General features: G+C 48.7%; 1 protein-coding gene and 1 long non-coding RNA gene across 3 annotated transcripts in view; one reads left to right on the top strand and one right to left on the bottom strand.

The window, feature by feature from the left end:
• LOC101482014 (glutamate receptor ionotropic, kainate 5) overlaps nt 1-25,000 on the top strand; it is a 207,728-nt gene that overhangs the window by 150,925 nt on the left and 31,803 nt on the right. Inside the window, exons 5-13 of one of the 2 annotated variants that reach the window (XM_024798395.2) lie at nt 15-112; nt 2,783-2,948; nt 4,363-4,541; nt 6,661-6,714; nt 12,749-12,910; nt 19,919-20,071; nt 22,205-22,309; nt 24,546-24,653; nt 24,736-24,939. In XM_024798395.2, the coding sequence (XP_024654163.1) occupies nt 15-112; nt 2,783-2,948; nt 4,363-4,541; nt 6,661-6,714; nt 12,749-12,910; nt 19,919-20,071; nt 22,205-22,309; nt 24,546-24,653; nt 24,736-24,939 (1,229 nt within the window). Of the gene's footprint in view, nt 1-14; nt 113-2,782; nt 2,949-4,362; nt 4,542-6,660; nt 6,715-12,748; nt 12,926-19,918; nt 20,072-22,204; nt 22,310-24,545; nt 24,654-24,735; nt 24,940-25,000 lie in introns of both variants that reach the window. The other variant, XM_024798394.2, reaches the window with a different exon arrangement.
• On the bottom strand, nt 15,737-16,917 carry LOC143414519 (uncharacterized). The gene is made up of 3 exons (XR_013095134.1): nt 16,854-16,917; nt 16,122-16,713; nt 15,737-16,061 (listed from the first exon to the last, which is right to left on the bottom strand). It is a non-coding gene; the product is annotated as an uncharacterized LOC143414519 (long non-coding RNA).

The raw sequence follows: 25,000 nt of genomic DNA, 5'->3' as shown, positions 1-25,000 counted from the left end.
CGTTTCTCCATCAGTGTGTCAGATCCTGCCGAAGGGTGTGGTCTCTGTGATCGGCCCCGCCTCCAGCCCCGCCTCTGGGTCCACCATCAGTCACATCTGTGGGGAGAAGGAGGTGAGTCACATCTGGATCTGGCGTGCGATCACGATTGTCCCGCTGAGGACGGTGACACGAGTTTCATACATACGTCACACCTGAGTGCAGGTAACAGTCACGGTGCTGCTCCCGCCTCAGAGTGAAACATGGTGAGTAACAGTAACACTTCTTATTTGTTATACATGTTTCTGGCTGAAGATGAGCAAAGTTTCCAAACTTTATTAAGCGACGTCATGGACGTCTCTGTGCGGCAGCTGGACAGACTAGAGGACGCCACGCCCTCACTAACAACATTTTTATAACATGATGCAAACAACACATGAATGTTCGGTCTGGTGCCCGCCTCTTATTTCATCTCTGTTCCAATCAGACGTCTTCTTCCTGTCAAGGAAAACTCCCGTGTCCCTGCTGTTATGCAGTTTGCGGTTTCCAGAGCAGCCTCGCTCTGACTGCACATGTGTGCGACTCGTGCTCCACGCAAAGACCAAACCTGCAAACTGAAGACTTAGTTTAAAGAGTAACTAAGTGGAAGGTGGACCTGACGTCCTTGTTCCTAACATGGTGTTAATGTTGCACAGTTTGCTTTAGCCACTCGTGAAATGTTGCAGTTCAGTAAAAGATGAAAAGTTGTCCTGCTCATCTTCTAATTGCTTTAAACGTTTTACTTTGACGGTTCCTAACAGGAAAAGAGGAGGTTAGAAAAGCCACAAGAGATGAAGATCGATGTAGACTGTTGAACTTTAACCTTTAACCTGCTAACTGAGGCCTGCAGAGTCCTGGTGTTTGCACAGCGTGATCGTGGGGTGAACACACCTGAACGCTGCAGACCAGCAGACTGCGGACACCTGCAGTTAATCAGTCTATTCTTTAATGTTCACCCAGGATTGTCTTTTCAGCCAAAGAAAAGATAATTCTGACAAATATCCACAGAGTACTTTTGCTTCTCTGCAGAGCGGAGGGTCAAGGTCAGGAGTAGGGTTTGAGGCCAGGCGTGGGGTCTTCACTGGTGATCTGCTCCTCCTTTCATAATAAATGACAGGTTTGAGGTTTTGGCTGAACACAGCTGTGACCGTGGACAGACCGGACACAGCAGGCAGGTTTATATCACACACGTGTGACCGGATGATGTCACTACACATGGAACCGGTTTGTGATGGAGGTGTGGAGCAGGCTTTCTTTGGGTGCGGTTGCAGAGGACACCCCCGGTCTAATGCCTGACAAAGAGGACGTTTCCGCTCTAAGTTTAGGAGAAAGACCTCTGGGAGTGGGCGTGGCCTGTCTTCAGTTTAAAGCCTGTTCCCAGAAACGTGATTGGCTTCTCGTTTGCACCCAGTCGTCCTCGACCGAGATCTCCTGAACCAGTCGTTGAGTTCTTTCAGTTTTGCTTCGCTCTGTTGGATTTTTGCAGCCTTTAACTTGTGTTTAACCATTTTCTGCCTTCCAGAGTTTACACAGGTGCATCTCCAGCATGCCGCAAGCCTCTAACCGTCCACATGTCCTCTTCCTCCAGCCCGACAGGTCCCATGTTCCTGAATTCTCAGTCTGGATTTAGAATAAGCTGGGTGGATGGGAGCAAAGCCCGGCTGAGCTAATTACAGTTTACCTTTGAAGCCCCCGCAGGTCTGAGCTGAGGTTAAATCACGTCACACAGGACGTCTGTCCTCTGACCCCGTTCTTCGTTCCTCTCTGAAGTGATTCATTTTTCAATTTGTCATGAATCTTTCATCTTAAACACTCACACTGTCCGTCACAGCACCTTTGCTCTGGGAGGTCTGAAGTGAAACAGAGAAGCTTGTCTGAAGTTAGACACATCGTCACCTAACCGAGCACGGTGATGTGTCCTCCTTTCTTTTTCCTGCGGACACCCGGCTGTACGACCCTCCGTGACCCTTCGATGTCTGCCGAACAGAAACTGATTTCTGCATGAAACGCTTCCTCATTCGAGCTTCCTAAAACTGACAGCAGTAATATCCAGCCTGTGATGATAAAATTTCCCATTGTAGAAATACGGAGAAGTCGAAGAATAGTTCAAGCTTAATTCAGTTTTATTTATAAAGCGCGAAATCACAACAGTCACCTCAAAGAGTAACCCTACAGTAATACAGAGAAAACCCAACAATCATATGACCCCCTATGAGCAGCACTTTGGTGACAGCGGGAAGGAAAAACTCCCTTTTAACAGGAAGAAACCTCCAGCAGAACCAGGCTCAGGGAGGGGCGGGGCCATCTGCTGTGATTGGTTGGGGTGAGAGAAGGAAGACAGGATAAAGACATGCTGTGGAAGAGAGACAGAGGTTAATAACAGATATGATTCAGTGCAGAGAGGTCTGTTAACACATGTTCAAGTGCATAGTGTGGAGGATGTCGTAAGGCCTCGAGGCAGTTGGGTCTCAAACACAATATTTATGAGCTTTTGAATTTGTAAATCGGTCGGATTTGACCCGAACAGGCAGGAAGGTTGCAGCACCTGCTCTTAGGTGAAGGCTCTGCCTCCCACTTTTATACTTTAAATACTCTCCAAGTACAAAAACAGAGTTTAATGTGACGATTGTCTGAGAACTGTCGTGCAGTATAAAGTGCAGTAACTCGGTGAATGTTTCTTTGACTTTCAGTAACTGGTCTCCATGTTTCGAAGCAAAGCCCAGCGCAGACTTCCTTCTCTCATCATGCTTCTCATTCGCCCCTCAGATCCCTCACGTGAAGATCGGCCCCGAGGAAACGCCCAAGCTGCCGTACCTCCGCTTTGCCTCGGTGACCCTCTACCCGAGTAACGAGGACCTGAGCCTGGCCATCGGCTCCATCCTGCGCTCCTTCGGCTACCCGACAGCCAGCCTGATCTGTGGCAAAGCAGAGTGTGAGTGTCGTGGTTATTCCCACTGCAGCTCCGTCCACACTTAGGGCGGAAATGATGGATTTTAGAGCTCCAGTGTCTCGGGTTCGAACATTATGAGACGCTGGCACGTGATGCACATTCACAGATCATCTCACCTTAAACCACGAACGCTCCCCGATCCCTGTCCGGTTGCGTGTTGGCACCCGTTCCCTTGGGTTGAGGTTCTGTTTGGACGATCAGTCCTTGCTCTTCTCTTTGAGCAACACGTTTCACGAGTCCGTCCTCGTCCCCCTGCAAACCCAGCTCACATTTCCTGGAGTCAGTTTTCACCATTTTCCACCAGCGTCGAGCCCTCGGTGCCGATGGCTTTGATTTCTTTTCTGTTGTTTCTTCTTCTTCTGAGTTTTCTCTACTCCTCTCTTTCCTTTCCTTTCCTTTCCTAATTCCTCTTCTCTCACACACTTCCCTCCATTCTTCCTTTCCTCTCCTGAGGACTCTAGTCTCCTCTCTTCCTTTCCCTTGTTCTTTTTCCCCTCCGTCCTCCCCACATCAGTCTCCCTCAGCTTGGATCCAGCTGACTGATCTGCCCCAGCTCTCCGCTCTAACATCTCCCGGTCTTTCGTCGTAGCCTCGGCCCGTTAACGGCCTGTATTGTGGTCCTGAGCGCTGCTGTCAGCCAGTTAAACGCTTTATGGCAGCGATTAGTCGAGACACGCCCGCTGCTTCTGTCAGGGACAGACGAGGTAATGAGCCGGAGGCCGACGCCTCTGAATGTCGAAGCCCAGGTGATGCAAACACAGCAGGCTTCTCGCCGGTTTGTAACGCGACTGCTTCTGCTGAGGTCGGTCTGTTTTCTCCCGTCCTGTGATTATTGACGCTGCTCGCATCCAGCATGTTTTTCACGACGTGAACGCGTCTCATGTTTGGCCCTGCTGTGGGATACCGCCTCAGTGGCAGCGATGCACAAACGCCAGCACTGAGTGTAATGGAGAGAAGTGACCACAGAAACGACTGATCAGAAGCGGTAATAAGTAAATCCTGCCTCAGCCGTGAGCACTCGTGGGTCCATGTTATTCTCAGAGGAGAAAATTAATGGACTTTCAACATAATCGCCTTTATCCCGCTCTGTTTATCGCTTCCTTTTAGGCCTGGAAGTCTGTAGAGCAGCGGCAGTTATTTGTCTCTCTAATGACTCCAAGTCTCATCAATTTTCTTTTTACAAGTCAGAGCAATAATTTTACAAGCAAACAAGCTAAACACTCAGGCGAGCATCGTTTATAGACCCCGCCTCTTTTTCAGGCACTTAGAAGCACTTTGGATGAAGAGTTTTGCCGCTGCGTGACGTAACTTTCACAGCCAAGTGTTTCTGACTGGGAACCGCAGTCCGCCATCGCTCAGACACGTGTGTGACTCATGCTCGTTTCCTGCCCCGTAGGTCTGCTGCGATTGGAGGAGCTGGTCCGCCGCTTCCTCATCTCCAGGGAGACGCTGTCGGTGCGGATGCTGGACGACAGTCTGGACCCCACCCCCCTGCTGAAGGAGATACGTGATGACAAAGTGGCCACCATCATCATTGACGCCAACGCCTCCATCTCGTATCACATCCTCAGGAAGGTCAGCTGTTTGCATCAGCGCGCTCGCGCAGCTTCTTACGTCTGATGCTTTTCTACTTTCAGTCAAAAGGAGTCGACGACTCTGTTCGTCCGTACGGTTCATCGTAGCTGCAGCAGAAGGTTTGAAATGGCACATTTGATCCATGTAAGAGGAAACTGCAATGAATAATCTCAGCCGGCTTTAGAGAAGCTAAAAAACCATGTTTCCAAAATTGGCTCGTGTGAAGTCAGCAATAAATTCACGGACTTGGCAGCGATGCGCTCGGCGGTGTCATGAGCCAAAGCTTAATGGGAGCTGCAGTGCAAAATCACCACTGAGTACAGAAGTGCAGGTTAAATAAGAAGAATAAGGAACAACAGAGTTTTTAGGGTTTAATTGATGCTCAGGAGCACAGCGTGAGAGAAGAGGAACGGAGCTGAGATTTAATCCTAAAATACAGGAAATATGAAAACCCTCTGCTAGCACGACAACACTAATCATTTTAAAACCGCGATCACAGCATGACACGCCCACTTTGTGCATACAGAGCAGATCAGGACACGTCAGGTGGAAAAAGTTCTGCAGGTCAGACACGATGCGTGTCCGTCACACTGAGATCTGTCTGCCACGCGGCGCCGTATCTGCACACGCCTCTCTGACTTCAGCTAGCTTTAGCGGGGCGTGGTCCCACCGACTGCAGCTAATGTCCCAAACATGTGCAGACCAGTGTTGCCAGCTTAGCGACTTTGCCGCTATATTTAGCGAGTTTTCAGACCCCTTAGCGACTTTTTTCCTAAAAAGTGACTAGCGACAAATCTGGCGACTTTTTCTGGTGTTATTGGAGACTTATTTATGACGTCTTTTTGACGTGAAAGGGCGTGTTGCTCTTACTTTCAACAAGCTGCAGTGCTGCCGTGGGCACCTCACCCGTGCTAAAGCGCTCAACGGCGGAGGATAGTCCTCCGCCAGCTGCTATCAGGGCAGGAGACTGCATTTAGGACGTTTTTTGCTCACTTTATGTTTCTTCCACGATGTTATGTCTCTCTCCAACAGTGTAGGTTACAATTACATTAGCATGACCAATTATGCAAATTAGGTGATGACGTCATTTAGCGACTTCTAGCGACTTTTAGGACAGCCAATAGCGATTTTCCTTACTGAGGAGTTGGCAACACTGGTGCAGACGTGTCCGATGCAAATGCAGAGTGCACACCTGTATCATGTGGCACAATAAAACATGTGTCAGTGTTTGAACGTGTTGTTAAATGTCTGCCTGTGTGCAGCCCCGGTTCCTGTTCTGGAAGCGTCTTCTTCCTCTCTGCTGTTTACAGGGTGGAACAGGACCTTCAGACACGCTGGGCTGGTTTTGTGCCAAACTGGCTGTGAGCGTCGACAGACTTTTAAGCCACGGGCTAAATCGACCTGCGTTTGGCAGGTTGCAGTTTCCCTCTCATAGCAGTAACCTTGGGGGGTGCAGGAAGTTTAAAATTCAAAATTACTGAGTAAACTCAGTCAGGACTTTTCAAGTTGGGCTGCTGCTTCAGGCTGAAGGAGATGTAAGCTGACAGTGTGCAGAAGGTTAATGGATTAATAAGTGAAGCGGCGTGCAGGCTCTGCGGTGTGAGGATGCCAGGTTAAATCCTCCGCTGCCTGTCGGAGCCGACGTCCCGTACGTGTGGAAGGTGAGCGTGCCCGAGATCAGCTGAGCTGTGACTGAGTTTGAGTCTCTGCTCGGGTCGAGCAGAAAACATTCAAACATAGAAAAGTACTCCAAGGGTCTGCTGCTACCAGGTTTTCACCGTGAACTTCACAAAGATATGTATGTTGGCTGTCCACACTGACTCCTGCTGTGGGGAATCTGCTGTTCTCCCGTGTGTCGCATCATAACGTTGAAAGATATTCCAGTTTTCTGCTTGCTCTTGTATTTTTAGCTAAATTCAGCCCAGTTTAAATGTCTTTTCACCTGAGAGCACGCTGCCGTTGTTATCATCTCCCTGAAACGTCTTTCATCACTGACGCGTCCTGGAGACGGTAACCACGGTTTCCAGGCTGTTATTAAGTTTGAGCGATGGTTCCTTTTTAAATAAACTCTGGCTCGTTTCCACGGAGGATGCTTAGCGTTTCTTCTGCTCTTCTGCAGGCTAACGAGTTGGGGATGACGTCCGCCTTCTACAAGTACATCCTCACCACCATGGTAAGAGCTCCACACCTCGCCTTCACCTTCATCGCTCGCCACTTAGTTGGATTCTCCTCATCTTCCTTCAATTCCTTCCATGAAGAAGATGCTTCTTAGTGGTTTTCATAATCGTCTGATTCTTCATCTTCATCACTTAGTGACCTATTTTTAACCTCCTCCTCCTCCACAGCTTTCTTGTCCACAGGCTTTGATACTATTGATAACGGCTGATAAAGGAATCGCTCAGCGTTCGACATTATTTTGCTCTGTACGTGACACACCAGCCACATTTATGCTGGTGACTCAATACTGTTCCTTTCCTTTCCTTTCCTGTTTTTCTTGTTTCCTTTCCTAAAGATGATCCGTTGCCTGATCTTTTTCCTACTTTCTTCTCCTCAGTTTCATTTCCTTTTCTGTCCTCTATCTCTTCCATCTGTTCTCCTTCCATCCTTGTTTGTGTCGCCTGCAGTGATGGGAATAACGTTACTAACGGCGTTACTTTTTTCAGTAACGAGTAATCTAACTAATTACTATTCCTATCGTTACAACGCCGTTACCGTTACCAACAAGAAAATGCTGTCGCGTTGCTATTTTTCAACAAACAGACGGGTGAAGCTGTCTTCAGCTTACAGCATCTTATATCAGCACGGAAGCAGCTGTAAGTAATCTGGACGCTGCAGCTTTAAGCAGCTGTGCTCCCGCGGACGGCAGTCACTGTCCGGCACAACAGCTGGAGCTCAGGGGGCAAAACAATCACACGAGTGCTGCTGTTTGACTGAGGAAGAATAAAGGAGTCGTGGTCAATCACATGACCACTTAAAGACAAAGCAACAAGGTGACATGTACCAGTTTATAAACTGCGTTGATCAGCCAGTAAAACCAGAGTCATGATAAACAAGACATACGCCTGTTTTTCCTCAATGTTTCGTCACGTTTCCTCTCTAAGGACAGCAGCGAGACCGCTCTGCTTATGAGCAAACAAAAACAGCCCGTTCATGTTGGTGGAAAAATGCACCATGTGGACCAATGAAAAATGATATGGTGACGTGACGTTTGGTTGTTTAGGAAGAGGGAGCGAGTTTTGAGATGTGAGAGTTTTGTGACGTTTAGCGTGTTTAGAGTGTGTAATTAGTGTGTTGTCTTGTGTAGTTAGTGTGTAGTTAGTGTGTTATGGATAGTTTTGTGTTGTGTGTCAGAACAATGAGGCGGCTGCTGTCTCCAGGTAGAAACAGCAGTGACACACCTGCTGCTGTCAGAGCTGCAGGTATCAGGTATCCCTGTGAGCATGAAGCCTTTCCAGAGGTGCTGTCGTCAGCCAGAGGAGGCCGTCGGTTCAAATCCTGAGCCAATCCGGCCGCACTTGCAGACAGTAACTGAAATAGTAACTCCTGCATGTGGCGAGCTCTCACGGGCGCAGTGAGGTCAGCAGACACTACGTTCAAACGTCTGCTCGTGAGCCCATTATTGCTGCTTGTGGCCATATTTTCTCATTACTTCAGTCTCCTCCTCTGTTATAGTCTCTATTTTGCCTCCCTCCTTCTTTCTTGGCTTGTTTATTCATTTTGTTTCTCCTTCTTCTGCCAACACTTTCTTCTTTCTCGCCTTTCGCTGCTCGTCTTCTCGTCTGAATCTGTGGCGGTTCGTTCCGACTGCTTCCTGCTTCCTCTCTGGCCCTTTGCTTCTCTCCTCTTCTTTCACTCTTTTCTCGTTCTTACTCGTCTCTTTTTTCCATGCTCTCTGTGCCGCTGCGTTCCTTCGGGATGTTTGTAGGTCACGTGCTGAAACTAAACTCTGTCACCTCCCCCGTGTCACGCATGTCCTCCCCCTCCGCTCTCCTCGTCTCTCGGTGCTCATCGCGGATGCACGCTTGTCCCGCCGCCGTTTGTCATCATTAGAATTTTGCTGTTCGGTATCGTGCCCTTGTACGAGAGACTTTGTGTGGATAATAACTCGTCTCGATCTCCGCCTCGACTCTAAATACTGTCGTGTCACATTCTTTAACGGCGCCGTTTGCGCGGGGGCTTGACGCCGCGTTCGCAGACCAAGGACGAAAACACGCCCCCCAGTAGAACCCTGGAAGGGAACCAAAATGAAAATGATTTCTCAACACTTCCACACACACCTGCCGTCTCTGACCTACCTTTAACTTTGCCATAAACACGCTCGGCTGACTGTGACAGGCTGACTTCAGGGCGCTGAGTTCATCGCCGTTTCACCACGAGGAAGGACTCAATGGTCTCTACATTTATCATTTGTATGAAACAAGCTGTTTTCTGATTGGCTGTTCCCCACAAACAGAAGGTTTGAACAGCATGCTAGACATGAAACCTCCTGGTTGCAGGGTTTAGTCGGGAGTGCTCGGAGAGAAAGCTTTGCCCTGTCACGTCCAGGATCATCTGGACCGCTTCCAGTGAGGCTGCTGTGCTCTGCTTTGCACTGGACACATGGAACTGGGTTTGGTTAGGCTGCTGGAGACTTGCTCAGTTTAGCCAGGTGGGCTGATCGCCTGCTGGCAGTGCACGAACACGGGGACGGTGCATTTCTATCATCTCAGATGTACGTGTGGAAATATGTTTGAGGCTTTGTGCTGCTGAAAACGTGGCTCCATGTGAGTGTGTGAGAGAGTCAAACAGCATCGGAGGAAGTTGACTGAATTTCAGTCAAGTGGTTGGAGTGGTTGTGATGACATCAGGACCGCCTCCTTTACTTACCTGCATCATGGTAGTTTTGTCTTGTTTTTGTCTCTTTAATATTTCATTTTCACTTCTCTTAGTGTTCGTTTGGTTTCTGGTTCTGATTCTTGTGTTTTTGGACATTTTTCCTCTCTCTGTGGTCGTTTCGTGTGTTTTTGTGCTTGAATGTTGCCGTTGGGGTAAAGGACAGTGTTGTAGGTCAGGGTGAAACCATTAAACAGTGTGCGGCAGCTGGTGTGGCTCAGAGGCTGTTTTGTGTGTCGGTGCTTTGTAGAAGGTTAATTTGGCCTCGGCGAGGAGCTCGGCGTCCTGAAGTTCCATGAAGCGAGTTTCTAACTGCGTGGCGTCTGGGTGAAGTCATCGGTGAGTCATGGTATCGATCAGCAGCCTCATCAACCCTCTGCAGATATATGGCGGCTACGTTCTTGTGAATGTGGCAGGAAAGGTTGTAAATCTTCCTGATTGCTCTTTAAACGTCGCAGATTGAAACGATGGTGGAGACGGTGCACGTCTTCCTCACCCCGACCTTGTCCCGCCCTGTTATTCCTTAACTTCCTGCGTCGGTGTGCTGCACTCTGTGTCCCGGGATGCTGTCGCAGTGTTTCCTCCCCCGGTGGCGCTGGCCGCTCGCTGCCGCTCCTCCAGCCAACTGCTCTCCGTCACGGCTGGCAGGCCGGCCGTCTGACAGTGCACTTGGCTGCAGCTGAAATTGATTTGGCAGCAGCAACAACAACAGCAGCAGTTTCCCAGGAGGCGGGGACGCCGCTCGGAGGGATTGAGGTGGACGGATGCTGACCTCACAGGCAGGTCAGCCCCGGTGCTAAACAGCCGGGCCCAGAAGAGTCGCCGTGTGAATATTCTCGGGATGTTTGAGTCCCGACCTCGCGCCCTCCACAGACTCTTTTCTGCAGACGGGAGAGAATCTCAGCCAAACGTTTTCACGCTGCCAAATAACGATGATGACAACCTGTCCGTGCAGCAGCACGCCAGACTGACGGCCGCTGACCGCACGCCTTTCCAGAGTTACACTCTTCACATCATTTTTAAACGAAATGATAAACGTCAGCACACGAACCCAAACAAGCTGAAGGGCAGAGAGTGCCAAAGATACGTCGGCCTGCACATCATCATCGCCATGTTGTTGTTGTCGTCAGGGCAGAAAACTCAAATGAGTAAAAAGGTCCAGCCTGAGTCCTGGGTTGTGATTGGTTAACATCAGGCTCCGCCTGGGTCACATGTTGGATAAAGAAGTTTCATAAATGTGAATCAGGTGAAGGTAGAGCAGAGTAATTATGTACCTGAGGAGGGCGTCGAGAGTCACATTTGGATCATTAGTGCAGTTTATGAGGCAGGTGTGTGAGAGTGTGTGTGTGTGTGTGTGTGTCTGTGTGTGTGTGTCTGTGTGTATGTGTGTCTGTGTGTGTGTGTGTGTGAGTGTCTGTGTGTATGTGTGTCTGTGTGTGTGTGTGTGAGTGTCTGTGTGTGTGTCTGTGTGTGTGTGTGTGTGTGTGTGTGTGTGTGTGTGTCTGTGTGTGTGTGTGTGTGTGTGTGTGTGTGTGTGTGTGTGTGTGTGTGTGTCTGTGTGTGTGTGTGTCTGTGTCTGTGTGTGTGTGTGTGTCTGTGTGTGTCTGTGTGTGTGTCTGTGTGTGTGTGTGTCTGTGTCTGTGTGTGTGTGTCTGTGTGTGTGAGACTGATTATTTGTGTATTCGGTCTAATGAGGCTCTTAACGTCACAGTTTGATGTGATTTGAGCTTCTTTGCATTTAAAGTGTTTGTGAGTCTCTCACATGAGTCGTGCTCACGTCTGACTCCGATGGCTGAAGCTGTCTCCTGTTCTTCGTCCTCTGACGACCTGTTTTCGTGCTGCCTCTGCTCATGTTTCACGCATTAGAGAGTAACTGTTCATGCACCCTGATACTGGTACGAGCATCTTCTATCCGATGGTGCAGATGAGTCAAAACTGTTTGTATGGACCAAACCAGAATTAAATATTACACGATAAACATTTTCGTCTTGCCTGCATCAAATGAAGCACACCGTAGCTTCCAGGTTGACTGCACAGAGTCACAGTAAGGCTGTGTCCCAATTCAGGGTCTGCAGCCTTAAAGGCCCAATTTTAAGGCCGATTACGTCACAGCGGCGCGCCGAAGGCTGTCCCAATTCAAAGGCTGCTCGAAATGCGGCCCTGAAATGCGGCCTTTATTTCCCTGAATTTTAAGGACATGGCAGTGTAGACTTCGTGGCCCAACATATCCCAGAATGCATAGCGCGGCGGTGGGTGTGGATAATTTTGCCGAAAAAAAACGGCGGATGAGGGGCGGCTGAAGAGTGAACTTTAAGTACTGAATATTATGTCACTTATTTATGTGCAAATGTTTAATAACGAAGAACATTAAACATTCCTGTTGGCCACATGTCGGCAAAGTCATGTGACATTAGTGACGTTTGTACTAACTTACAGCCTTTACTTTAAAATATACGCCGTTCAATAGTTGAGCTTCATCTCACAGAGAATGATCAAAGCTCATGTAGAAACAAACAAACGTTTCCAGCTGTTAGTATCATGGTTGCTAGGCAACCTGGGCAGCGCAACGAAGGCTAGACCGTCCCATTTCACAAGCCTCGCACTTCCGGCCTTAGCGGTCTTTGAGGATCGTTGAGGCTGCAGAGCCTGAATTGGGATACAGCCTAAGTGTGGCTGTGCAGCGGCTGCAGCCTCTCTTCCCACAGTTAGTCCCTAACCCCTGGTGGTGAACAGAGGAAGTGCACTTTTAGGGGTTACAACATACAACATACGTTTCGGTTCAGCTCAGCTGAAAACAAAGGAACTCTTCATTCTTTTCAGGGGAACACGATTACTGAGCACAGCTTGTACTGTCGAGGGGATCGGAGGTGAAGCCAGCAGCCGGACGTTGGTTTGGAGTCTGCCGGCATTCCCGACTCGTTCCAGCTAAACATCTCATTGTCAGCATCTGCTGCACAACACAAACCCTGCGAGGGCTGAGCAACAGTTTGTGGTTTATTTCAGCAGCACAGCTCAGCGTGACACCAACTTGCCTTCAAGGACTATTTGAAGTTCTTTGAAATCCCCGGCGTTTGATGTCCATCTTTTTTCAAACAAAAAGGAAAGAAAAGTGTTTTTCTCTGCGTCCCTGTTCTGAATTTAAACACTGTGCTTGATGTTGTGCAGCCGGCAAAGAAAACTCCAATCAAGCTGTTAAAGCTGTTTGTTTCTTTGTGCTTTGTTGTTCTCTTTCTCCCTCTGCATTTCAGATTCTCCACCCCTCCGTGGTATCTGCACGTCCCAGCGGCCGCTCGTGTCTTCTTCTGTTCACTCGCTCTTTCTGTCTCTGTCTTCAGGATTTCCCCCTCCTGCGACTTGACGATGTGGTGAACGATCAGTCAAACATCGTGGGCTTCTCCATGCTGAACATCAGCCATCCTTTCTACCTGGAGTTCATCAGGAGCCTCAACCTGTCCTGGAGGGAGGGCTGCGACGTCAGCCCGTACCCGGGACCCGCGGTGAGACGGGACAGAGTACGACCCCGAGAGCGTCTCACCTCACCTCATCTACTGCCACACTATCAGAACCGTTAGAAGATATCCTCAGTGCTTAAAAGACTTCTTGTCTTTATTCAGCTTAAAGGTTCAAATACAAATGTAGCTTTTAGAGAAGAAGCAAAAGCAGAAAGTCAGAAATGAATCGATGAAAGGTGTGAGTAGGCTTAGTTTGCACAAAGAGAGGCCGACGAGCTGCTCACGGGTCCTCGAAACAGTGCCCATTATTCACACGCAGTGAGACTGGTGTCCTTTTGACACAGTTACTGAGCAGCGTGTCTCCGCCGTACACAGGCTAACCTTCAGCCTCCTGCACAAATGTGGGTCACTGTGTCACAAGCTGCTCTTTGGTTTTCCTGAGATATGTGATGTTCGCAAACGAAGTCAGCCAATCAGTGATCTATTTATCACCTCAACATCACAGAGGCGTTGGAAGCGTTGGCTGTAAGGTGTGCTGGAAGCACAGTGCTTCGGTCAGCCATGCTGTAATATTGCAGGATAGTAATACATGTGCTGGCCCTGAGAGGAGGAGCCTGAGCTGGTCCATGAGGTGGAGACATGCCCAGTATAGTTATAGTTAACTGTTCCACCCTGGAGACCTGGAGGAGCAGTCGATAAGAACCCCTGTCTTCCTCTACAGGAGCTGAGCTGTAGGCTGACTCACTACATGGTGTTCAGGTGGATCAGGTGGACCCCCACATTTGTGCAGAGGACAGTAGATCTCTGTGCTAACTACCAACCCGACACAGGAAAGAAAGAAGTCAGTAAAGAGTAAGATTGAAGAAACGCTTCCGTCTAATGACTTCTGCACAGTTGCTTGGATACCAAGCTTCTCTTGCACGTGGGGAAAAGGCCGGCACAAATCCTGATGTTTGTGAAATGTTAGCTTGCCCTTTGCTGTGCCACAGCCACACAATATTTCAGTGTCACTGCTCGACATAATGAAGCAGCTAAATTATGATCCTGGGATAATGAGAGGTGTTAATCAGCAGATCAAGGTGTGATATTTAGAGATGCTAAGGTAAGTAAGTCATCTACAGCAGGTTCAGCCCGGAGAGCGTCTTCATCTGTCGCTGTGTCTGCGTCTTTGCCCTGATCCATAATAAATAGACACATCAGGGCAAATCTGTCCCATCAGAGCGCTTTGTCTCATCTGCAGCTCTGAGATCAGCAGAGTGATAAGGCCAGCTTTAATAAAGATAACAGTTATGACAACAACGAGTTTGCCTCAGTCACTGCAAACAGCATCGTATCCCCGGGGTTATTGCTCATATCTATTCACTTAAAGTGCCGGATGGATTTCATGATGAACTTTGTGATTGGGAAGTTTATGGATGTTACTGAACAATTAGAGAAGAAGAAAAGTTCCCAACTGAAATGACACAAAGTGAGATTTAACACCTGAGGTTTGTTTTCAGGACGAAGACAAACGGAAGCCCAAAGCAAATCACTGTCACTATGCTATACTTAAGTAGTACTGTACTTACGATTCATTTCTTGATTCATGAAATGAACTAACAGTTAATTAGGACACAAAGCAACGCACCGAGCAGCTCAGCAACACCAACAGACCTGAGAGACCACAGAGTCATTTATTTCACAGAGGACCTCTGGAGGAGGCTGACAGGTCTGCAACCAGGAAACGCCTTCATGGATGGAAACACAGGATTTACAATAGCAAGGATGATCAGACTTAAAAGCATCTCAGACCTTACCTGCAGTAACATCTCGTTACCTGCAGTAACCCTTCCTTACCTGCAGTAACCCCTCCTTACCTGCAGTAACATCTCCTTACCTGCAGTAACATCTCGTTACCTGCAGTAACATCTCCTTACCTGCAGTAACATCTCCTTACCTGCAGTAACCCTTCCTTACCTGCAGTAACCCCTCCTTACCTGCAGTAACATCTCCTTACCTGCAGTAACCCCTCCTTACCTGCAGTAACATCTCGTTACCTGCAGTAACCCCTCCTTACCTGCAGTAACATCTCGTTACCTGCAGTAACCCTTCCTTACCTGCAGTAACATCTCGTTGCCTGCAGTAACCCCTCCTTACCTGCAGTAACATCTCTTTACCTGCAGTAACATCTCGTTGCCTGCAGTAACATCTCCTTACCTGCAGTAACATCTCGTTGCCTGCAGTAACCCCTCCTTACCTGCAGTAACATCTCGTTGCCTGCAGTAACCCCTCCTTACCTGCAGTAACCCCTCCTTACCTGCAGTAACATCTCGTTACCTGCAGTATCCCTTCCTTACCTGCAGTAACATCTCGTTGCCTGCAGTAACCCCTCCTTACCTGCAGTAACCCCTCGTTGCCTGCAGTAACCCCTCCTTACCTGCAGTAACATCTCTTTACCTGCAGTAACATCTCGTTACCTGCAGTAACCCCTCCTTACCTGCAGTAACATCTCTTTACCTGCAGTAACATCTCGTTACCTGCAGTAACCCCTCGTTGCCTGCAGTAACCCCTCCTTACCTGCAGTAACATCTCTTTACCTGCAGTAACATCTCGTTACCTGCAGTAACCCCTCCTTACCTGCAGTAACATCTCTTTACCTGCAGTAACATCTCGTTACCTGCAGTAACCCCTCCTTACCTGCAGTAACATCTCGTTGCCTGCAGTAACCCCTCCTTACCTGCAGTAACATCTCTTTACCTGCAGTAATATCTCGTTACCTGCAGTAACCCCTCCTTACCTGCAGTAACATCTCGTTACCTGCAGTAACCCTTCCTTACCTGCAGTAACATCTCGTTGCCTGCAGTAACCCCTCCTTACCTGCAGTAACATCTCCTTACCTGCAGTAACACCTCGTTGCCTGCAGTAACCCCTCCTTACCTGCAGTAACATCTCTTTACCTGCAGTAACATCTCGTTACCTGCAGTAACCCCTCGTTGCCTGCAGTAACCCCTCCTTACCTGCAGTAACATCTCTTTACCTGCAGTAACATCTCGTTGCCTGCAGTAACCCCTCCTTACCTGCAGTAACATCTCTTTACCTGCAGTAACATCTCGTTACCTGCAGTAACCCCTCCTTACCTGCAGTAACATCTCGTTACCTGCAGTAACCCTTCCTTACCTGCAGTAACATCTGGTTGCCTGCAGTAACCCCTCCTTACCTGCAGTAACATCTCTTTACCTGCAGGAACATCTCGTTGCCTGCAGTAACCCCTCCTTACCTGCAGTAACACCTCCTTACCTGCAGTAACATCTCGTTACCTGCAGTAACCCCTCTTTACCTGCAGTAACATCTCGTTACCTGCAGTAACCCCTCCTTACCTGCAGTAACCCCTCCTTACCTGCAGTAACCCCTCCTTACCTGCAGTAACATCTCGTTACCTGCAGTAACCCCTCCTTACCTGCAGTAACACCTCCTTACCTGCAGTAACCCCTCCTTACCTGCAGTAACACCTCCTTACCTGCAGTAACCCTTCCTTACCTGCAGTAACATCTCGTTGCCTGCAGTAACCCCTCCTTACCTGCAGTAACATCTCCTTACCTGCAGTAACATCTCGTTGCCTGCAGTAACCCCTCCTTACCTGCAGTAACACCTCCTTACCTGCAGTAACACCTCCTTACCTGCAGTAACCCTTCCTTACCTGCAGTAACATCTCGTTGCCTGCAGTAACCCCTCCTTACCTGCAGTAACATCTCTTTACCTGCAGTAACATCTCGTTGCCTGCAGTAACATCTCCTTACCTGCAGTAACATCTCGTTGCCTGCAGTAACCCCTCCTTACCTGCAGTAACATCTCTTTACCTGCAGTAACATCTCGTTGCCTGCAGTAACACCTCCTTACCTGCAGTAACATCTCGTTACCTGCAGTAATCCTTCCTTACCTGCAGTAACATCTCGTTGCCTGCAGTAACCCCTCCTTACCTGCAGTAACATCTCCTTACCTGCAGTAACACCTCGTTGCCTGCAGTAACCCCTCCTTACCTGCAGTAACATCTCTTTACCTGCAGTAACATCTCGTTACCTGCAGTAACCCCTCGTTGCCTGCAGTAACCCCTCCTTACCTGCAGTAACATCTCTTTACCTGCAGTAACCCTTCCTTACCTGCAGTAACATCTCGTTGCCTGCAGTAACCCCTCCTTACCTGCAGTAACATCTCTTTACCTGCAGTAACACCTCGTTGCCTGCAGTAACCCCTCCTTACCTGCAGTAACATCTCTTTACCTGCAGTAACATCTCGTTACCTGCAGTAACCCCTCGTTGCCTGCAGTAACCCCTCCTTACCTGCAGTAACATCTCTTTACCTGCAATAACATCTCGTTACCTGCAGTAACCCCTCGTTGCCTGCAGTAACCCCTCCTTACCTGCAGTAACATCTCTTTACCTGCAGTAACATCTCGTTGCCTGCAGTAACCCCTCCTTACCTGCAGTAACATCTCTTTACCTGCAGTAACATCTCGTTACCTGCAGTAACCCCTCCTTACCTGCAGTAACATCTCGTTACCTGCAGTAACCCTTCCTTACCTGCAGTAACATCTCGTTGCCTGCAGTAACCCCTCCTTACCTGCAGTAACATCTCCTTACCTGCAATAACACCTCGTTGCCTGCAGTAACCCCTCCTTACCTGCAGTAACATCTCTTTACCTGCAGTAACATCTCGTTACCTGCAGTAACCCCTCGTTGCCTGCAGTAACCCCTCCTTACCTGCAGTAACATCTCTTTACCTGCAGTAACATCTCGTTACCTGCAGTAACCCCTCGTTGCCTGCAGTAACCCCTCCTTACCTGCAGTAACATCTCTTTACCTGCAGTAACATCTCGTTGCCTGCAGTAACCCCTCCTTACCTGCAGTAACATCTCGTTACCTGCAGTAACATCTCGTTACCTGCAGTAACCCCTCCTTACCTGCAGTAACATCTCGTTACCTGCAGTAACCCTTCCTTACCTGCAGTAACATCTCGTTGCCTGCAGTAACCCCTCCTTACCTGCAGTAACATCTCCTTACCTGCAGTAACACCTCGTTGCCTGCAGTAACCCCTCCTTACCTGCAGTAACATCTCTTTACCTGCAGTAACATCTCGTTACCTGCAGTAACCCCTCGTTGCCTGCAGTAACCCCTCCTTACCTGCAGTAACATCTCTTTACCTGCACTAACATCTCGTTACCTGCAGTAACCCTTCCTTACCTGCAGTAACCCCTCCTTACCTGCAGTAACCCCTCCTTACCTGCAGTAACATCTCGTTACCTGCAGTAACCCCTCCTTACCTGCAGTAACATCTCGTTACCTGCAGTAACCCCTCCTTACCTGCAGTAACCCCTCGTTGCCTGCAGTAACACCTCCTTACCTGCAGTAACCCCTCCTTACCTGCAGTAACATCTCGTTACCTGCAGTAACCCCTCGTTGCCTGCAGTAACACCTCCTTACCTGCAGTAACCCCTCCTTACCTGCAGTAACATCTCGTTACCTGCAGTAACCCTTCCTTACCTGCAGTAACACCTGGACTGAAAGCTGTCCTTCAGTCACATCTGGAATCTTTGAGGATAGAGCCAAAACTACAAATAATGAGTCCAAACACGTGTGTGAGAATCACTTGTGCCGGCATGTCGGTTACAGCCCGGTGTCTCCTCAGTAAAGTTATGGTCCATGTTGGAGGAGGCAGAGCAAACCTGGGACTGGGAGTTACCAGAACTCTTCACTCTTCCTGCCTCTGATTTCACTTCGTCTATCTGTCTCTCTTCAGTCTGTAATTAGTTATTGTCATCCAGCCCTGAAACTATCGACTCGGAGAGAACTCCAATCACACTCGGTCATACATCCGTCTTCTTTATCAGCCGCTGACAGACTGTGCCGCTCTGCCTCCGTACAATTTGTCTGATTCCCTCAGAGTGTCAGTTTGATTGACAACTGACCAAACAGACCAGAACGTCAGACTGTGATAGGATCACTGAGTCGATTGCTGAGCCCAGCGCTGAGAGCCGCTGATAGCAGGAGGGCTTTAATTTTCCTCTTCTTGCTATCAATACCCCGGCGTCTTCAGCTGTAGGAGCACCAACAAACACAGCTTTTTATTCTTGTTTCTGGGAGTTTTGGTCTTGTGCAGCTTTGTGGGCTGCAGTGGGGAATGTGGAGGAGAGCATGCTGAATGAACAGGACACATGCAGCAGATTGTTCTTGATGTTATTCTGATCTCAGCTTTTAAGCTCTTAACTTCACCCAGTACTCTTAATGGCTAATAGGAGTTCAATCACACTACAGCACTGTGCAAAAGTCTTAAGTCACCATTCATTTCTTTAGATTTTGCAGGAATCCTGGAGGTTCATTATAACATATGCAAACATACATGGAATAATAATAGGCAAGAACAGAGTTTGAATATTTGGTGTGAGCAGCTTCATCCTTCAGCTCAGTGTGAACTCTGAGGCTTCAGAGGCTTAACGGACAGAAACAAATGGTCAGGCACCAGGACTGGACCGACAGACGAACTTTGAAATACCGTCAGAAAGCTGAAGAACTGTTGCTCAAGAACATTTTGCTTTTTGGAAGCAAAATATGAGCAAGCAAGCTACCTGCTGAACGGCGTGATGTCAGAACTCTGTGACTCGTGTGCATCAGACAGATGCATTAAAACCAACAGAGTGCAGATGTACCGGCATCCTCCATCATCACCCTTCGTCATTTACATGAATACAGTTGGGTTATGGACAGTCCAGATCTGTGCATCACTCATAGGGTTCAGATGTGAAACACATTAGGAAGATGTTCTCGTAGAGGCCGAGCTGCAGAGATCATTCACGAGTGTCGGACTGAGAGCGACACATTTGTGTCCGGCTGGGAGAAGCAGCTGACACTGGTTAGTCTCTCAGAGTAAAACGGCGCTGATGGAAGTCATCGTATTTATTCCTCACAGAGACGGAAAAGTTCGAGCACACAGGCAGCTCCTCCACTGCGACATCAGAGCGCTCTGCTGTGTCAGTTATTGAACCCATTCATGCTTTAATGTTTTCACCCGTGTCTGTCTCAGCTGTCGTCAGCACTGATGTTCGACGCCGTTCACGTGGTGGTGAGCGCCGTGCGAGAGCTGAACCGCAGTCAGGAGATCGGCGTGAAGCCGCTGAGCTGCACCTCCCCGCTCATCTGGCAGCACGGCACCAGCCTCATGAACTACCTGCGCATGGTAAACACACACAGACACACCTCACGCATTATCAGAGGAGGCCCACAGACATCTCACAGAAAGGCATTATGGGTAATGTAGAGATGAAGGGCTCACAGTTTACTGTCGTCTCAGCAGCAGCGAGCGCAGCTCTTCTTCTTCTGCTTCCATTCACTGAACAGGCCAAAGGATGGAAGTGCTAACAGCAGTGTTTCCAGTTTAAAAAGCTCAGACACTGGAGGATGAGCCAGTACAGCAGCACGCTGGTTTCACCTCTGTGCTGGTGTAGGTTTGGTTCCCATGCAGCCGTGTGGTCTCTGACATTTCAGCTTTTTAAAAGCTTTGAAAGCTGTTTTTTCCAAATAGGCAGGGACTCAGTAGAAGGCGTGAACTTGGCTGTAGGTGGGTGTGGATGCTGCTGGTATGAAACACTTCATATTTCAGTGGAAACACTGGCAGGGATTTGAGCTCGCAGCAGGAGCGTTCAGCACTGCAGCATTTAGAGGACTTGTTGGTTTTAACACGGCGAGCTGCTGCAGAGCTGCACCCGTGGAAGGAGGCCTCCTCCCTCCTTCCTTCTTTCATTTTCATGTCCATTTGATTTATTCCTGTCTTCCTCTTCCCCCGTCTTTGTCTGTCTGCCACTTCTTGTTTTTTCCATCCTCTGAGGATGCCGCTCCCTCTCTCCATTTGTTTTGCTTGCTCTCCGAGCATCACTTCATCATCTCTGCACTGAGCCTGGCAGCAACCAGAGACCGCGTTCCCTCTCCCCGTCTCTCTCGCCACATTGTTTTTGGGATGTAATTCATCTTGAGTGGTGCGCACGCACACACACACAGACACACACAGATACACGCACACACCCGTTCATAGTGTATGTGCACTCGATTACACATAACTCACATAAACTAAGGAACAAAATGCACGCTTGGCTGCACATCTCTCACACTTATTTGCACATTCCTGCAAACACACACACACACACACACACCAGCAGCAGCAGCGTCACTGATCTGATGAACTGTCTGTCTCTCCTGTTGTCTCAGTTTCTTTTTCAGTTTCCAGTGTGTGTGTGAGAGCATGTATTGATATCTGTGTGGGGACCTAAATCCCAGTTCCCATGAGCTTAAAGGCGTGTTTGAGACTCAAAGTGTCAGGGTTACATTTAGGTTATGGTGATGGTTAGGCTCGGGGTTCATTGATGGTTAAGGTTAGCAGCTTGGGAAAGCATTATGTCAATGAGATGTCCCACAAAGATATGAAAACGTGTGTGTGTCAGATTAAAGTGCAGCCTGTAATAAAGCTTCACATTGAGCTGCTGTAAACATCTTTCCCAGATTTTCTGCATCCTTAACGTGAACGCCAACGCAGTCTGTTGTTCCGTATAAAGATGCCGAGTGTCATCTAGCTGCTAACAAGTCTGTGCAGCTAATCCGGCTAACAGTTTACTGGAGAGAGAGTCCAGGGTGTGAAGCTCTCTCACCCTCAGGTTAGCACTGACAGGATGGTTTGCAGTCACTCCATGCAAAGACTGTATATAAAAGATGACTGTAGCCTTTGGGTCTGAATAGTAAAGCTGATGTGGAAGTGCCGCTTGAGCAGCAGGAGGCTCACTGATTTATGGCCTCCATAAGCGCCGTCCTAATGAGTCAACGAGCTCGTTTGCTAGTTTGAGGTCTTACTGAGTGCGGACATTAAGGTCCTCTTTCACTAAAACAGATGATAAAGCAGGTCATGCTTCAGGGTGGGGGGCGTGGTTAATTTTCCCACCAGGAGAAACCGCACTGATGAGCTGAACTCAGTAGTAATTTCATCTCTTTAAACTTAAATTAGCCGCCCTGCCTCAGGGCGTGTTACCTCATGATGACACATGACCACCTTAGGTGCCCGTCACAAAGATGGTGACATCAGCGGGTGATGTCACTGCAGCGTCATGCTGTTCTTTACATGTCGTTATCAATCAGGAAATAGATGTGCTTTTATTTTCCTTCTTATTCTTCACATTGAAGCTGAGTAGAATTAAAGTAGACTAACGTTTGTATTCCATCTACTGATATTATCTTATTATTACTTTAATATAGCACAACGTTCAGTTAGCTTTGCACCTAGCTAACCTGCTAACCTGCTCTTTGGTGTTTGCCCGTGTGTCATCAGGTGGAGTACGACGGTCTGACAGGTCACATCGAGTTCAACAGCAAAGGCCAGAGAACCAATTACACCCTGAAGATCCTGGAGAAACACCCTGCAGGCCATAAAGAGGTCAGAGGTCAAATAGGGTCAAGTGGGGAGCTGACAGGAAAGAGATTAGGTCATCATTCAGCCGCAGAGATGTAAATTTGTGCCTTTAGATCAGGCGGGTGGATGAGCGTGGATGTTCTACGCAGTGACCTTAAAAGTCGTGCAGGATGCGCCGTCTGCCCTGCAGTAAACCCTTCTCTCATTCGTCGATAAAATCAGTGCAAACCAATTTTTTCCTGAAGGCTCGGCGCACATTTACGACCTCATACATATATTAAAAGGTTGCAGATCAATGGAGGTCAGCCCGGGGTCAGGTGGGCTCGTGTACCAGGGGTGAAGCTTCCCGTGAGAAGTAACGAGACAGTGCGTGATTTACGCTGCAGCTCAAACACAAGAGCGCGCTCGTGCTCCCCGGAGGATGAGCCGCTCCTTCGATAAGGTCGTTGCTTCAGGCTGCTCTGCTTCCTGCATCGAATCCAAATTGATTTTCATCCTGATAGATCTGCTGCTCTCGCTAACTCTGACCTCATTTACTCTGTGGCGTCTACTGAGGTCCAGATTCATGCATTCTAGTCAAACCCATTTAAGTTTGCTTCACATTTTCAGGAGCCGAATGGATTCACACAGTTACCTCAGCACTGTGCTGCTGTTATGGACATTATCCATGTTTCTAGTGTAATCATGAAACAATCAAGTTATTCTTTGACACAGTTTGGTCCATAATCAGCTGGACACACACACGTTTGTAGTTTTGTCTCTGCACTGCACCACACAGGACTGAAATCAAACAAAAGTGCAGACTTTCAGCTGTAATTCGAGAGTCTGTGTTTTTAGCTTTTCACTGTAACTTTAAGAATGCGGTCCAGGAGGCCACCAGGCAGCAGTGAGGTCCAAAGGAAGGAAAGCACGAGCAGCTCGAAACACGTGAAAGACACCTGAGGTGCACGAGAACCACTGAAACACTGAGAAGCTCTAACTATCAGCTGAGCCTCGGGTGTGTTTGTTTATGGAACCCAAGGAGCCAGAAATGGATGTCGATGTCAGACTTAACAGGATTGAGGATATCCCCGTTCCTGCAAATCAGAGTTGAGTTTAAAGCTGTCTGAAGCCTGAGCCGGTGCTTACACGGATTACTTATACTCTCCTCGCTGTTTCACTGCAGCAGTTTGCATGAATATTCAGTGATATGAGCACACTTCCCCTTTAATGCAACCTTACGCTTGTGTAGCTTCAGGTATCAAAGCAGCCTCATCCAGGTGGGCTTCCCAGACTAGGCCAGGACACTGTGTGCTTGCAGCAGGAGCAGCGTTGGAATGAAACGCTCAACGGCTCTTTAGTATTAATGTCATGGTGGAAATCCTGCGTGATGACCCTCAGCGAATGTTTTTCAGGGGTAAAGAAAGCAAAGGCAAAGATAGATGAGACATGCTGGACGTGAATTAAAGCCGAGAGGACGGAGGCGTGCGGATGGAGACGGGAGTGGTGCTCGCTCTCCATCAGCCAGTCCTCTGGGTGACAGCTCGTCTCCTCACAGCTAAAACATGCACAGCAGCGGGCGAGGGGTCGGCTAAGGTCGGGAGTTTGGGAGATGGGATAGGATTGGCGTGAGGTCAGCGTGTAGGTGTTTACAAGCTTATTTAACCCAGAGGATGAGGTGGGAGGAGCCAGATCCTCCTCTATTGATCCCAGCATTGATCCTGCAGCAGCAGCAGCGTTCAGCTCCCTCCTCCTCGTGTTTTATTATCCCAGACTGGTTTTTAATCCTTCCTCTCTGGGTCGTCTTTGTCATCTAACTCGACTGTTATGGAGACGTAACAGACGTGTGAGCACTCGCAGGTTTGTCTCTGACAGTGTTCGACCGCAAACACGTCATCGACTAATCCGTGTGTCGTGATTTATTTGTTTTCGAAGTCAAGCCGACTGTAAGAGAAAAGTCGTCTGCAGGCTTGAACAAATGGAAACTGGAGCAGTGAATTCTGTAACGTTAACCAACTGTCGCACGGCCTGTGACCTTTAACCTACGGTGCTTACGCAACATCTCCTGACTTGATAGAAAGAAAAAAGCCTAAAAGCAGACAGACACGCTGGTGATGTCATCAGACTAATGGAGGCCCAGTCTTTGGAAGAGCGTCGGCCTTTTTCTGGTCTGAACTTTGACCCTGACAGAAAAATCACGTTTTCCACCTTAGAAACACTTTTCCTCCCGTCCTCGGTCTCTCTGTTTCTGCTTCTAACTCCTCTGTCGCCCCTCCTTTAGATTGGCATTTGGTACTCCAACAACACGCTGGCCATGAACTCCACCTCCCTGGACCTCAACGCATCAGAGACACTGGCCAACAAGTCGCTCGTCGTCACCACAATACTGGTGAGCCTTTCGTATCTGATTGTGACAAAGCGTCTGTGGTGGGTGGACCTGCTGCTCTGAGCCGCCTCTTCCTCTCTGACAGGAAAACCCTTACGTGATGCGCAAGTCCAACTACCAGGAGTACCAGGGCAACGATCAGTATGAGGGCTTCTGCGTGGACATGCTGCGGGAGCTGGCAGACATCCTGAAGTTCTCCTTTAAGATTAAGCTCGTGGACGACGGGCTGTACGGAGCGCCAGAGCCCAACGGCAGCTGGACCGGCATGGTGGGGGAGCTCATCAACAGGGTGAGTGAAGGAGGAGGAGCTTAAATTACATACAAGCTTGAGCCTTAAAATCACTTTGTTC

Source organism: Maylandia zebra, linkage group LG22, assembly GCF_041146795.1.
Source record: "Maylandia zebra isolate NMK-2024a linkage group LG22, Mzebra_GT3a, whole genome shotgun sequence".
NCBI classification, from domain to species: Eukaryota; Metazoa; Chordata; class Actinopteri; order Cichliformes; family Cichlidae; genus Maylandia; species Maylandia zebra.
This window is presented reverse-complemented; position numbering and strand designations above follow the sequence as displayed.